This window comes from Cuculus canorus, chromosome 17, assembly GCF_017976375.1.
Source record: "Cuculus canorus isolate bCucCan1 chromosome 17, bCucCan1.pri, whole genome shotgun sequence".
NCBI classification, from domain to species: Eukaryota; Metazoa; Chordata; class Aves; order Cuculiformes; family Cuculidae; genus Cuculus; species Cuculus canorus.
The window spans coordinates 2,965,721-2,979,858 of record NC_071417.1 but is presented as its reverse complement, the minus strand read 5'-3'; the positions used below and the strand labels follow the sequence as shown (position 1 = coordinate 2,979,858).

Below are 14,138 nucleotides of genomic sequence, written 5' to 3'. Positions count from 1 at the left end.
ACGCTCATTCACAGGAGTCACTGCCCCATAGGCCACGCCCCCTCTCAGCTTAAGCCCCGCCCCTTTCCCTAGCCTATCCACACCTCTGCTCACCACAGGCCACGCCCCTTCACGGGACCGTCCCGACTCCTCCCAGGCCACCGGGACCCCGCCCCTTCCACCCAGGCCGCGCCCCTTCCTGGGACAATCCCGGCACCGCCCACACTCTCTCTCAGGAGCAGCCCCGGCACTGCGGTTCCTCCCTGTCCGTTTCCGCACTTTCGCCATATCTGTGGCGTCACAACCCCCAGCTGGTGCCGCCGAACTCCGCGCTGCCCTGTGGGTTCCACAAGCCCTGCCGCTTCGCACTTTCCTCCGCTTTCACGTTCGGGCTGCCCAGAGCGTGCCGGCGGCGAATCTGCGTCTCGCCAGCAGCCTCCGCGCCGCCACAGGAAGCGGAAACGTCGCCATTTTGTTTCGGGTGATGGCGACTGTGGTGCTCTGGAGGTGGGGGGTTTAGTGCGGGCTCGGCCTTCTGGGGAACTCGCTCCTCGGACAGTCGTTGTTACTGCGAGTTTCCTCCTCCTCGCTGCATCCCCTGGTGATGTACGGAGGGGCCGGAGGTTCTCGACGGACCGCAGAAGAAACAGGCCCGCCGCCCCTAATGTTGTTGTCAGGCGGGGCAGCGGTCCCCGGGCCCCCCGGAGGAGGTGGAGGAGGAGGAGGTGGAGGTGGGAATAGCCGTGTGGAGCTGCTGGTGTTCGGCTATGCCTGCAAGCTGTTCCGAGATGATGAGAAGGCTCAGTACCAGGAGCAGGGGCGACACCTTATTCCTTGGATGGGAGACCCCAAGATCATGATCGATAGGTCGGTGTAACACAACCCCCAGACTGCTGCGAGATCTCCTGTTATAGCCTCTGTCTGTTCCTCCCCTTATGCTGTGGGCAAGCGAGGGCGGGGGATGAGCGAAGGGTTCGCTCCAGCAGACGTGTGGGCATCTTCCGTGGCAGGGCTGGAGGGCAGCTCCTAGCAGAATGTTTCGAGTGTTGCCTTCATAAGACTTCCCGGCAGTAGGAACTCGGGGTTCTCTGTGCCAGCAGCATTGGGAGCTTCCCCTTTCTCTGACAATTGCTGTGTGTTGGGTCTTTATGCCCTGCTTGCTAGGGTGCAGGGTTTGCAGGGTGGAGTGGAGGGTGAGTCTCAGCTGTTCCTTTTCAGTGCAAACTACAAACATAATCTTTTTGCACCTGGAAACCAAGGGAACATTATTGCATAGGAAGATCTACTAGGCACTTTCTCGAAGTAAGAAAGGTGTAGTGTAGAGTGTATGAAGGTACTTGCCTGCCTTGAGGGAGATGGGAATTTCTTAGTTCTCCTACATAATCTGACTGCAGGCTGTTGCTGGGATACCTTAAAAGCAATTCTTGACCTACTTGCATTTTTCTAGTGCCATAATTCACTATATTAGGCAGAATGGCTTTTATTTAGGCTGCTTGCCTTTCAAATTTTATGTCAAAAGTGGCTTTTTGTTGTTGTTGTTGTTTTCAGTAGGTACAGATTCATGGCCAGAGAGAATAATATCTTGGAGAGAGCAAAATTTGTTTTAATTTTGATTTGGGGAGGTGAGGGTGTCTCTAAGTTGTTTCAGCAGTGCACGGTGGGATTTAGGAAGGCACTTATTCAGAATTAGTTTTCTGAGTATTTTCTTGGAGAGATGGAAGATGGGAGGTCAAGTTGGGTATTTTTGAGTGGAGCAGTGAAATTGCAGTGTGATTTGTGGCTGACCTTGAGAAGCTCAGTGGGAAAGATGGAAGGATTTTGGTTTGACAAGGATCACATGACATACTATAGATATTTGTTCCCTCAATTTCATCATTATTTTGGTGCTGTGTATGTTTTTTCTTGTTCTGATTTTGCAACTGTATTTGGCTTAGGGAAAAGATCAGTAAAGGAAGGTGTTTTAATTTCCTTCCAATAAGAATGGTGAAAAAAGAAATGCCCTTGCACATTTTTGGGAATAACACCATCAATTATGTTTGAAATGAATTTGTTAAATTTAAATAAACACAAAAGATATGAGAAAACAACCATAAATGTTTATGGTAATGTTTAATTTCTGACTTACTTGAGAAGAGAAGTGTTATGATGAACACTTCTAATCCAGATCACTTCTGTGGCAGATTTCATTAGAGATTGAGGCCATTTTTGTGGTCCTGTGCAACAGTAACCCAATTTACTGTTGTTATAGAAGTTGTTGGGAGCAAAAACTAAGTATGTGCATGTATGTACATTTAGTACCAAAAAATTAAAATAACGTTGATTTGTAAGTTGAGTTAGCTTACGGTTACTAATCTCATCAACTCCTTTGGAAGCTTAGATTCATTTTATCTCCAGCAGCAGCAGGAAGTCTTCATTTTCACCATTTTGAGAAAAGCACATTGCTATGAGAAGACATGGGCTGAAGTTTGCCTGTGGACAGAGCTTGATTAACCAGACCTACGTGTTTCATTAACTTTTTTCTATAAGAATATTTACTTTCTTTGTTTTTGGTCTAGCAAGTTGGCACAAGTCAAGAGTTGTGTGTGGGAAGACACCTCAGCGGAGTCGAGTTTACTGTCACTTTACTTTTCAATCAGTTTCTCTTACTGATGCATAAACATTATCCCAATGCAGAGCTTTTCCTCCAAAAAATTGTTTCTGCTTAGTAGAAAGGAACTTTACATCATTGATCTTTGCCGTTTTTACGGTGAACCTCCTTAAATTGCATGTATATGTTACTGTTCCTATGTATGTGTGTCTCTCTATCACATAACCCAGAACTTATTTCCTCAGCCAAATGGCTAGGGGCCGAGCCTAGCCATGATTTTACCTCCAATGGACGCAAGTTTCTATGGTGAAGATATCTCCTGAGAGTTCGGGACTAGCAGAAAGAAGCGAGGAAATTTCGACCGTTTGGTTCTTACGGATAGGTATTTATGTATTCGGGTTTGTGTGAATGTAAGCTATTTGACTTTCCAGAAAAAACGTATTTTGCAAGTGACATTGATTGGTTGGTTGAAGCACGTACGGTAAGAGCTGTTAAGGAAATGGATCCCACTTAAACTATTAAATGATACCTTTGCCTGTAATTGTAATAATTTATTAGTTTCTCTGAGAGGATTTTAGACTATTAATCAAATTTTCAATAGTTGGTGACAAATGATTAGCAAAATTAAACGTAACTTCTAAAAGGAAATATGCTTTAACGTATAAGTATTTTTTTTTTCATTTTTAATGGGTAAGTATTTAAGTAGACACATAAACCCAAGCCCTAAGTTTTTTGCATTGACCAGCGGTTTCATCTTGCAGGTACGATGGGCGTGGTCACCTACATGACCTTTCTGAATACGATGCTGAATATTCCACCTGGAACAGAGATTATCAATTGTCTGAAGAGGAAGCTAGAATAGAAGCCCTCTGTGATGAAGAGAGGTATTTAGCCTTGCATACGGACTTGCTTGAGGAGGAGGCGAGGCAAGGTATTGCTCAAGGAAACTTCCTGAGTTTAGCACATGTTTAAATAAATAATTATGAAATTAACTTTACTCCTAATTTTATACTCTCTTTTTCTGATGTTATCTTGACAGTACCCAGTGGATTCGAAAAACGGGAGTCTTTGCGTATGTGAGAGGACCTCAGGATAGTTTAAATATAGAGCCACACAGAAACTGCCCAGATTCTGAGGGCAGACTGGGATTTCAGACCCCCCAAAAAACTAAATAAACAAATTCTGCGTCTTTCTTACTGTTGAATAAATTAAATTCTGTGCTTTTGTATGCATAATTCTATTAGAATGTTTCAACCCACAGCCTTTATCTCTTCAGGAAGAAATAAATGGTCAGCATATGTATATGCTGCATTTTCTATTCAATTTTTAATGAAAGTTAAAATGATTCGGTGAAACCTTCTCATTTAAAAAGTAAAGTAAGAAATATTAAGTTTTTCTTTTCAAGAAATAAGCTTTTAAATACATTCTAATGATTGGTAATTGCATTTTTCTTCAAGAGGAGGAATATAAAAGACTGAGTGAAGCTTTGGCAGAGGATGGTACCTACAATGCAGTGGGGTTCAGTTATGGCAGTGATTACTATGACCCTTCAGAACCCACTGAAGAGGAGGAGCATCAGCCTGCAAAACAAAGAGGTAAGGGATTAAAGCAGGAATGGTTAATTGATGGGAAGAACAGACCACCTTTGTGTTGTTCCTTTGCAGCTGACAGTTGAAAACGTGTGTTTCATTAAAATGCCTGTGAAAAATCTCAAAACATTTCAGCAAGGTCTTTAAGGAAATGTGCTATTCAGTTTGTAGGGACTTTGCTGTTGATGTATCTAAATGTTTCCTCCTGTGGCACAGTCAATACTACAGTATTTGGGATAGGAAATTTAATATTGCTCTTGGAGATTATTATTCAGAAAAAAATCTAGTAATTCATCACATCCTGTCTGTTGCCAATATAATTCTTGGTCAAGAAGGAAAATATTATTACAAACAAAATAATAATTGGCCAGAATATCTGGGTTTTTTAGGTTTAGGTTTTATCATCTTAATTATAAATCAGTCTTTTCAACACGGTGTGCCCGTCTCCATGATTCTAAAAGATGCAGAGTTCAAGTTCTGGTGTTCCCATCTCTAATTACAATAACCTTGCATTTTTAACATGAAGTCTTAGGAAAGCTTTCAAGTGGCATTGAGCTATGTCTTGTTAAAGGGAGGACTGTTTAATTAGTGATCGGCTTGTCTTACTACTTATTGGTGGGTTACTGTGCTCTGAGATCTGCCTTTTTTACCTAGGTGTGTGCTACAGTGCAGGATCATTTTGGACAAAAAGGGGTTTTGGTGGATTTTGGTGCTGTGTGTGGGGGGTTGTGTCGGAGCAGTGTCCGTGTTGCTTGCATTCTACCAAGGGTTTCTCCTGTACTAAGTACTGATGCCAAATTAAGTTGTCTGTTTCTGGGGTTTATTTCATTTGTTTTGTTCCCATTTGTCACTAGACTGTATAAGGAAATAGTTTCCATGTTCTCTTTATGTGGGGTTTTGAAGTGTTTCTTTTGTAGGATTGTTTTTCATGTTCTGTGAATCTGTGATTAGATAGGGATAAGCGTACAGAAAAATCAGGGGTGATAGAGAGGAACATGTTTGTATTTGACTGCCCCATTTTTCTCTACTGCATAGCAGTTGAAAAATTGATTGCCCTCTCTGTTGATCACAAAAAAGGAATCTGTGGAACCTTACAGGCTGCCTGTATTTTAGAAGGTCTGTGCAAAACGGTGTGAAAATGTGCCATAATGTTGCAGAATCTACCTTTGATCAAGTGTATAAGGAATAAATAAAAATTCCAGTGTCGTTTGGTAAGAGAGCTGTTGTGAGTTCAGGTTGTGTCTGGATTGCTGTACATTATTTTTCTTCCCTAGAATGATGAGATATCTATAATAATGGATTTCAGTCTTAATGAAGTAATACTTTTACGAATAATATTAAAATGTCACAACTTAGTCATTGGCAAAGAGAGGTTTAACTACCCAGTCTTTGAACAAGTTAATATTTAGTTAGTTGATTTTTGGTGCAGCATAGAAAATCTCTAAGCTATTACAAAATCTTGCGATGTAATGTGGGAATTGTCAGTGCAACTGACAAGAAGTAGGAGATTATCATAGCAGATGATTAGAACATTATCTCAATTGTGAACTTTCTTACTAAACTCTATGTTCTAGAAAATTCTTAGTAATGATGGGTAAGAAAGGGACATTTTCCAGTAACAGAGTACTTGGGTGTGGAAAAGTACTTGGAGCAATGTGAGTTATAAACATCAGTGTTATGTTTTACTGTAGTTGAACTGTACAGACTTTTAATAGATTGCTGTATGGCAAAAATGTTGAATAATACAGGACTATAAATACTTAAAATTATTTTTTTATAAATCATAATAGAATAAAATCCAATATGGGAAGATGCAGATAACAGTAATGTGAATTACAGGCTGTAGTACTGTGAACACTTCAAGTGTTAGCTGGAGCTGCTGCCAGAAGAAATAGTCCTGTTCTACTTTGTCTGCTCCTGCTTCCTCCATTCCTTGGTACTAATATTTCCACGTGCCTTTGTGGAGTTAAACTATTTGTATTCATTTAGGAGAAACCCAACATGCCAAACAGCAACAAAGAAGTTAACTCTCTTTCTTGTGTGGTTAGAGCTTGTATACAATAATTGCTGTGGAATCTCATGCATGATTAGGCTGTTCTGCTGCCTGTATCCATAGTTTCCATAGCTGGGTTTTCATGTAGTTGGTGCCATCTGATTTGTTAGGGTAAAACTGGAATACATTTTCTCTTAGAGCTAATAGAATAGATACTATTAAAAGTTACTTTAAAAAAGTAAAATTTCCACTTGGATTATTATGAAAATCTATAAAGCAAAAATATTTTCAGAGGAACGTTTCGGTATACGAAGTAACAGGTTGTCATGCAAATTGTCCTTTGTAAAGCAATGACTATTTCAGATGAGTAATTCATGTGGTAAATTTGTTAAATGTTTGGATATGTTAAACTTGATTTAAAAGGTACCATACCAGCTTTAGGGTGGACTCCCATCTGAACAGCAATGTTTATTTTAATCAATTATTAAGACAACTACTGATTTAGCTCTGCAGGTGAGGAAAGTGGGTTATAGGCCTCATATTGTGTTCCCGTACAACTTTCATTAGGGCTAGGAAGCTGATGAAGGTACGTAGGCCTGTTTGTGTAGGCTGGAATTGTTTATATAAACAGGAAACTGAATTCAAGTAGACTAGGTGAATGGGTTTTAGCAGCTTTAGAGTTATTTGATATCTGTGGTATTTTAATCACTATTGGGAAAGGGTTCACCTGGTGCATTGAAAATTATTCCCCTTATTTTTGTATGGTTTTCTTGTAAAACCAAAAAGTAACATTCATAAAAATGAATTGTAGAATGCTTGTTTGACATGTCTGTCTTCGGCTGTGTAGTCATGGCTAAAGTTTGTAGGATTTCATTCTTCCAGATGCCTCTGCTAAGACATAATGTATGCAATCTTAAATAAACTACACACAACACCAGGGAGAGGAACTGTATCTAAATGTAATGTAACTAAATTTAACCCGCAAATGGTAGTTACAGATTAATTTGAGAAATTCCTGAATTGCACAGCCCTTAGATAGACTTTATTTTAATGTTTTGTAAACATTTGAGTATTTTGACACGTTTTGTATGTCCTATAGTATTTTATTCTGTCATTTCTCATAGAAACAGCTCAGACAGAAAATGTAGAAGAAAATGAAGAACCTTTTGTTGCCCCTCCGGGACTGAACGTACCTTCTGATGTGGAACTGGTATGTGTATACATTTAATGCAGCCTACATTTCTGTCAATTTCCAAGCAGTTTATGGTGCCTTACTGATTTCTTGCCCCCCCATTAACTTGATTGTGGTACGTTTTGGATTGTTCTGAAATAGTAGCTTCATTTCAGCTGTTCTTTCTTGAATTTTTGAGTTCCAGCAGCTCTCTTGGATCTTCTTTTCATGCAGAAATTATTGTAGTGCCTATTCTAAGTGCATTTAATATCACTTGTGATGTTATTTTAGATAATGTAGAAAAAAGGCAAGTTTTCTTGGGATGAGTACTTGGTGAGATGGTTGACATTCTGAATGTAAATGACTTTTAAACGAAAAGATTGCTTCTTTTCAAGGTGATTTTTTCTGGATTTCTTTTAATTAAATCCCAATCTGAAGAGGGTAGGAAGTGATCAGATATAATGGTTGTGTTTAAAACTAATCTGTTGAAGAAGACAAGCAATAGTTTATTCCTAGCAAATTCTGAAGTAACTTGAAAATATTAGCCTGTAGAAGCTCTTTCCTTCATGTGGTGTTACCAGAAGTTGTCACGTAGTAAACTTTAAGCTTAATTGAAACTTGTGGATTTGTCTTAAGAGACCTGAAGGTTGCCTGCTTGAGTACAGTTGTTACCATGAGGACTTGGAATTTATTTCAAGTTTCGTGAAAGATAATAGGAAGTCAGATAATATTATTTCTCCTCTACTGTGGTCATGAAGGTGTTGATTTATATTTGGGTTGCTGTCTCAACTTTATAAGGTTAGCCAGTAAAGATTCACTCTTTGAGATTAGCTAATAGTGAATGCAGGATATTTGTTTAAGAGTGTTTTTCTACTTCATTAGCTTTTAATTGGAAGTTTTTATCCTGTTCTGGTTTTTATATGAAATACGAGCTGTTTAAGAAATCTACTGTGCAACGTTACTTATTCTAATTTTACTTTCTCTACTTTTCTTTACAATGTCATGGTACATTTCATTAGTGAAGTGCTTGCAAACCTACTTTTAGGGTTTTTAGACATTATTGCCTTTAAATTATGAGTTATGCTTTAGTCTTAGGATAAGAATGTTGAGTTCTCAGTGAGAACTGCTTATTTAGCAGCTCTTTGGATGCTGTTTACAGAAAATAACTGCTAGTGAAAGTGGTTTTGCTGATTTAGATAGATGCTTTGCTTGAATTTTGTTCTGAATCTTAAGGTATATTTTACGTGTAAGTTGCAGAATGCAGTGTGGAGCTTGCTGAAGTAGTTTCTCAGTCAGGTATTGAACTCTACTATATTCAGATGAACAGAAAGCAAATGTGGTCGTATTTGGTTTTTATTTTAAAAAAAATCAAACCTAAATGACTAGAGAGCAACTCTTGAAAAAATTTATACTTGACCTTGAGTTGAGAGTTGGTTTTTTGTTTTGGAAGCCTTGATTTGTCGTTGTTCTAGTCAAGTCATTCCATTTTACCATTGTATGTATTTATTCCTTGCTTTTATAATTCATTTGCTGTGAAGGACAAAATCCTGGTAAGTTATTGATGTGGTTTCACAGGCATGTTTATAAAGTACTCTCACTCTCCACTTGTTCTTATTTAAAAAAATAGGAGAGATATATCATAAAATACATTGCCATTATGTCAGTCCACAAGTGACTGGAAAAGTTGTACAGATACATTGCCGCCTTATGGAAATGGCAGAGTGGTATTCTAGGTCTCTCCTGAGTTCGCTGCTAATTAATATTCATGAAGAGTCATGTGGTGCATAGTTACAGCATTTGTTGATGGTCTTTACAGGGGAGAACTTTTGTAAACTTTGAATCATTTTCGAGAGGAAACTGTAGTACTTGCAGATGGGAATAATTGAGAGTCAGCTTGCTAACTTGAAGAGTTCGTTCACAGTCTTCAAGGTGAAGTTCAGTAAAGACAGGTATAAAATAAGTCCTGTAGTACAGAGCAGTCCTGAGCGCAGGTGTTAAATGAAGAATAAGTAGTTAGGCAGTAGTGCTGCAAAAAAGATCCAGAGGCTTTAGCAAACTCTTGGATGTTGAGTGTATGGCAACTCCAACTGCAGCAGTATTGTTAGTCTGGAATAGAGGCATTGTGTTGAGGATGCAGGAGGTCTTCTGCTACTGAAGGCTATTGATGTCAGGGTTACGAGCAAAGAGGACTGTTCCTGACCCTTGCATTTTAAGAACTGTGTGGATGCTATGGAATTGGTCTGTAAGAGGATATTGTCAGTTATACCTACAAGGAGAGATTGAAAACTGCTTTGTCTTCTCCAGATGAGAATATTGAGAGGCAATACAAGACTCAAAATTTTTATTTTCCAGGCTTGCCAGAGATTGGAAAGATAGTTAGTTAACTTGTAGTAAGGGAGACTCACTCATGAAAAACTTAGATTTAAGATTGGAACAGAGTATCTGACTAGATAATAGACAACAGCACTTACATCGTCCGTGTTTTTTCATGCTTTTTTTTTTCTTTGGCAAGCACTCCTACTTTCAGGAATTTAAAGTTCTCAGTTTAAATGTTTTAGCGTTTTTATTAAATGTAATAGTAAACTAGAATGTGTCCTATGATCTCTGCATCTCTGTTTACCGTTTAACATTTTTCACTTCAAAATTTCTAAACTTTTGTAGCTAAGCGGTGTTAGTGCTCTCCAATGTCAATTAAAAACATATTAACATCAATATCCACAGTGCCTGTTTTCCATAGCATGTATTGGTATCGGCTTCAAATTCAAAACCAGGTAGTAATTACGTACAATTGGTTCTGAACTTCCTTGCTGATTTTCAGCTTTGTTTATGAATCTCTGGGCTTTAAGCATTTTTTATTTCTGCATAAGAACTGCAGAAATGGAGGAACTTGATGGATGAATGAATAGTGAAACTGGCTGTGCACAAACTGTTATCATTTTGTTGAGAACTTCATTGTAATGAAAATAATCTTTGGTAGCATTTTAGAGGGACAAGTAAAACTTGAAACAAATAATTATTGTCTGTGTTGAACTTGTTGTAGTAAAGGATCCAATTGACTGACTATAACTTCTGCAAACATGGTGTGCGATCGCGTTTGGACTTTTTCCCTAAACAGAGCACCACCATCTCATGTGCTTCCAGTCTTCTGAAAAAGGTTTTCTGAGGTTCATAATGTGGTTCTGTATCTGGACCAATGAAAATGCAAAGCTAAAATGAGTCAGTAATGTGACACTTCTGTCTTTATAGGCACAAAGAGTATGCCTTTCTACAGTTTATTGGACACAAGACAAAACAGAGCTATCAGAGTATGAAATTAAAGACAGTGAATGATGAAGTTCATTCATTCTTTAAGTATAGTCTTGTTCTTCTCAGTTCTTGGGTTTAATATGACAGAGCCCCTTACATGGGATTTCAGGAGTGGAAATGCATAGAATCATAGAATAGTTAGGGTTGGAAGGGACCGTAAAGATCATCTAGTTCCAACACCCCTGCCATGGGCAGGAACATCACATAGATGCTGCCCAACTTGATTTTCTTTTTTCTGCTATGGCTGAAGTGTTCAATGACTTTTTATGGGAAACTGACAGTGCACAGGAATTACAGTTCTTTTTTCAATGCAACGTGTGCTTTCCAAGCAAATGCACAGTGAAAGCTTTTCTAGTTAGGGAACAATATTTGCACATTCAGTGATAACAGAATTAAGCACAGCTGATGGGAAGACCACATGTGTTGTCTTAAGAGCTCCTTGAGGTATTGTAAAGCAGGACCACTTCAAGTTGGCACTGCTATGTCAAGAAATCCATCTGTCTCCTGTCTTGTGCCAGCAGAAGTGTCTGTATGGCTATGGAAGGTACCTGGCTTAAAAGAATTTATCTTTTTGCTGCATGAAACTCAACCAGGATTTGTTCCCCTCTTCAATTTGGTATGCAATGGCAAAAACGGTTGGGCTGATAGGAGGGGACGGTCTTGCAAAAGGAAATGAATGAGCAGCTAGGGAGTATTTAGACTGGTAGTTTTCAGTGTTGATCTGATTTCACTAGCTGAAAGTGATCATGAAACCCAGTTGCTAGAGAAAGCTGAGAAAAGGGGCAGGGAACTACTGCTCTTTCAAATTCCCCCTGGAGTTCTAACACACTTTACAAGCTGCTTATGGAAACACAAATATGTGTTATTTTACTCCCACAGCCACCAACAGCAAAAATGCATGCGATTATAGAACGGACTGCAAATTTTGTCTGCAAGCAGGGAGCACAGTTTGAGATTATGCTAAAAGCCAAGCAAGCACGCAACTCCCAGTTTGACTTCTTGCGATTTGATCACTACCTCAATCCCTACTACAAATTCATTCAGAAGGCTATGAAAGAGGGACGATACGCTGCTCCTTCTGAAAATAAAGCGGACGAGAAAAAACGTAAGTTGTTGCTTGTCAAATGCATGCTTTCGGGGTGTGAATCACTGAAACATCCACTGTCTTTTTTTGTAAATTAGCAACATGTTTTTGGTGTGCTGCAGTGGCAATATTGTTCTCTTCATACTGAGATTGATGTGATGATTCAAAATTTTGCTTAAATCGGAGGATGTTCTTAAAAGAAAAGAAGGTTTGGGGAAACATTCCGATATAAGAGGTGCTACTATCTTGGAGCTTTTAGAAACTCTAGTCTAATGGAAACTTGGTCTGTGCACTTAGGTTTTAGTTTTATTTATGGCTAGCAGTATCTTCTCATGTCCTATCTTTTTGTGAATAAGTAGATTTATGAAAATGGTAGTTTCTTAAGAATGCATGCTTGTCCTGTACCTTCTTTTTCTCCCAGTACAAATTCATAGCAAACACAAATAAAATTCAGACATTTCTTTTATTTAGACTCGAGAGTCAAATCTGAAGAAGATGATGATGACGACGACGACGATGATGGAAATTATCTGCATCCAAGTCTCTTTGCATCAAAAAAATGCAGTAGGCTGGAAGAGCTCATGAAGGTAACTGACCCTACTAAAATTACTTTGTGCCTTGTAAAACGTCTGATTCCCAGGCAAAAATATTGTAATACGCAGATGTGGAGATCTTTTGTTAATAAAAAATTTTATTTTTTTTTCCCCCCACACTGTATCTTAGTAATTTAAGTCTCCTCTGGTAAACTTTCAAGTTACCTTTTCTGCAGTACCTAAATTGTTTTTTCTCCATTTGTAAAGAATTATATATCTCTTTTTGGTGCCCTCTGATATTGAGGGCATTGCTCAAGGATTTATCCTACAGAACCTGAACTGAAGCTGAAGTGATTAAGATGTTTAATGCCTTCTGTATGCAAACTGGGGGGGGGAATGTTTTCTTTTTAGTTTTAGTAGATAAAATGTTGACAGGGAACAATAGTTTCAGTGAAAAATATTTCAGCAGAACTAATACTACTCATTAAATGTAAATTTTGCTGGATGTGTTAGGTATTTTTATTTTCTGAGTTTGATCAGTGATGAACTGTTGGGAATGACAGATAGTTGTGCATGTGTGAGACTTTCAGAGGAATGGCGGTGGTGCTGTCTGATATTCAGACAAGTCAAGTTCTGTGTCTTATCCCAGCCTTGGCAGTAAGTGACCAAGAGTGAAACCCACTTCCCACCCCTCCCCCTGCCATGTCATGGATTTTTGATCACTTTGAAGCATTTTCGGGGGTTTTTTTTTCCCCACAAATTCTAAAAAAATAAATTGATTCTGATGTGAGAGCTGCAAAAATGACTTCACTATTTGCACAATAGTATCAATGTCTATTAACTTAAATTTGTTTTCCAGATTAGGTTTTAAATGCATACTTTATGCTTTAAATGCTTACTTCAGATTTTAACCTCTGTTATCAAAATTTTTGCAGCCTTTGAAGGTAGTAGACCCTGATCATCCCCTTGCAGCACTGGTGCGCAAAGCGCAATCGGATAACAATTCGTCTACACCACAGTCAACAGATGGGGCAAATGTACAGACATCACAAGCAGAATATTCTTCTGATTGTAAGTGCATTATGATTAAGCAGCTGGTGGCATGTCTTGATGAATTCTGTGTGGATTCTGGTGGCAAGAAAATAAGTTAGCTTCATACTTGATCATTTGTAACTAATACTTACTCTTTATCAGTCTCCTCAATCTTTGAAGGTGCATCCTTCCACTGGGTATCTGTTGAATTATTAGCTGCTTAGGAAAAACAGAAATGCAGAGGGGGGGGTGGGCACGCGGGAGGCCAAATCATCAGTCTGTGATTATGGTTAGCACTGCACCTTTAATGGGTTTTGATAACTGCCTTTAGTTTCTACTAACGAAGCCTAATTAATGCCTTCACTATTGAATATAAAATTGTCCTATGAAGGAGTTCATGACACCTCCTTTAAACAAAACTTGGAAAATACAAACGATAAATCTGCTTTGAACAGTTTAGCTAAAGTGTCTAACACTTAAGAAAAATCTGCAAGGGTAAAACCGTGTAAATTGAAGGATCCCATTGAAGTGATAAAACTAGGTCTTAGTATGGTATTCTGTTCTGAAGTTGTAACTAGTTTTACAGTAGATAAATAAGTCTTCTATTAGACAGTCAAGTTCTGTAGTCTTTCATTATTTTACCTTTTATTCTGTGCACTGGTGCAGTGTTCTATGTAGAAAATGAAATTTGGGAATATGCAGGGTTCAGAGTTTAAAATTGACTTTTTAAATTATATTTCTCATTACACTATCTAAGGGGGAGCTACAAGAGGCCATTTTTTATTCTATTTTAAATTTTTCTCAAAAGAACAACAAAAGCAATGATGTATTTAAATAATAAGCAAGCAATGTGTAAAGTTATCT

At 38.5% G+C, this 14,138-nt stretch overlaps 1 protein-coding gene across 6 annotated transcripts in view; it reads left to right on the top strand.

The window, feature by feature from the left end:
• Positions 1 to 224: 224 nt before the first annotated feature.
• SFSWAP (splicing factor SWAP) overlaps positions 225 to 14,138 on the top strand; it is a 49,236-nt gene continuing 35,322 nt past the window's right edge. The window contains exons 1-7 of one of the 6 annotated variants that reach the window (XM_054082140.1): positions 225 to 846; positions 3,328 to 3,497; positions 4,024 to 4,161; positions 7,273 to 7,358; positions 11,505 to 11,730; positions 12,181 to 12,296; positions 13,178 to 13,313. In XM_054082140.1, coding sequence (XP_053938115.1) covers positions 584 to 846; positions 3,328 to 3,497; positions 4,024 to 4,161; positions 7,273 to 7,358; positions 11,505 to 11,730; positions 12,181 to 12,296; positions 13,178 to 13,313 — 1,135 coding nt within the window. In that variant the 5' untranslated portion in view covers positions 225 to 583. Of the gene's footprint in view, positions 3,498 to 4,023; positions 4,162 to 7,272; positions 7,359 to 11,504; positions 11,731 to 12,180; positions 12,297 to 13,177; positions 13,314 to 14,138 lie in introns of all 6 variants that reach the window. The other 5 variants (XM_054082136.1, XM_054082135.1, XM_054082137.1 and 2 more) reach the window with 5 other exon arrangements.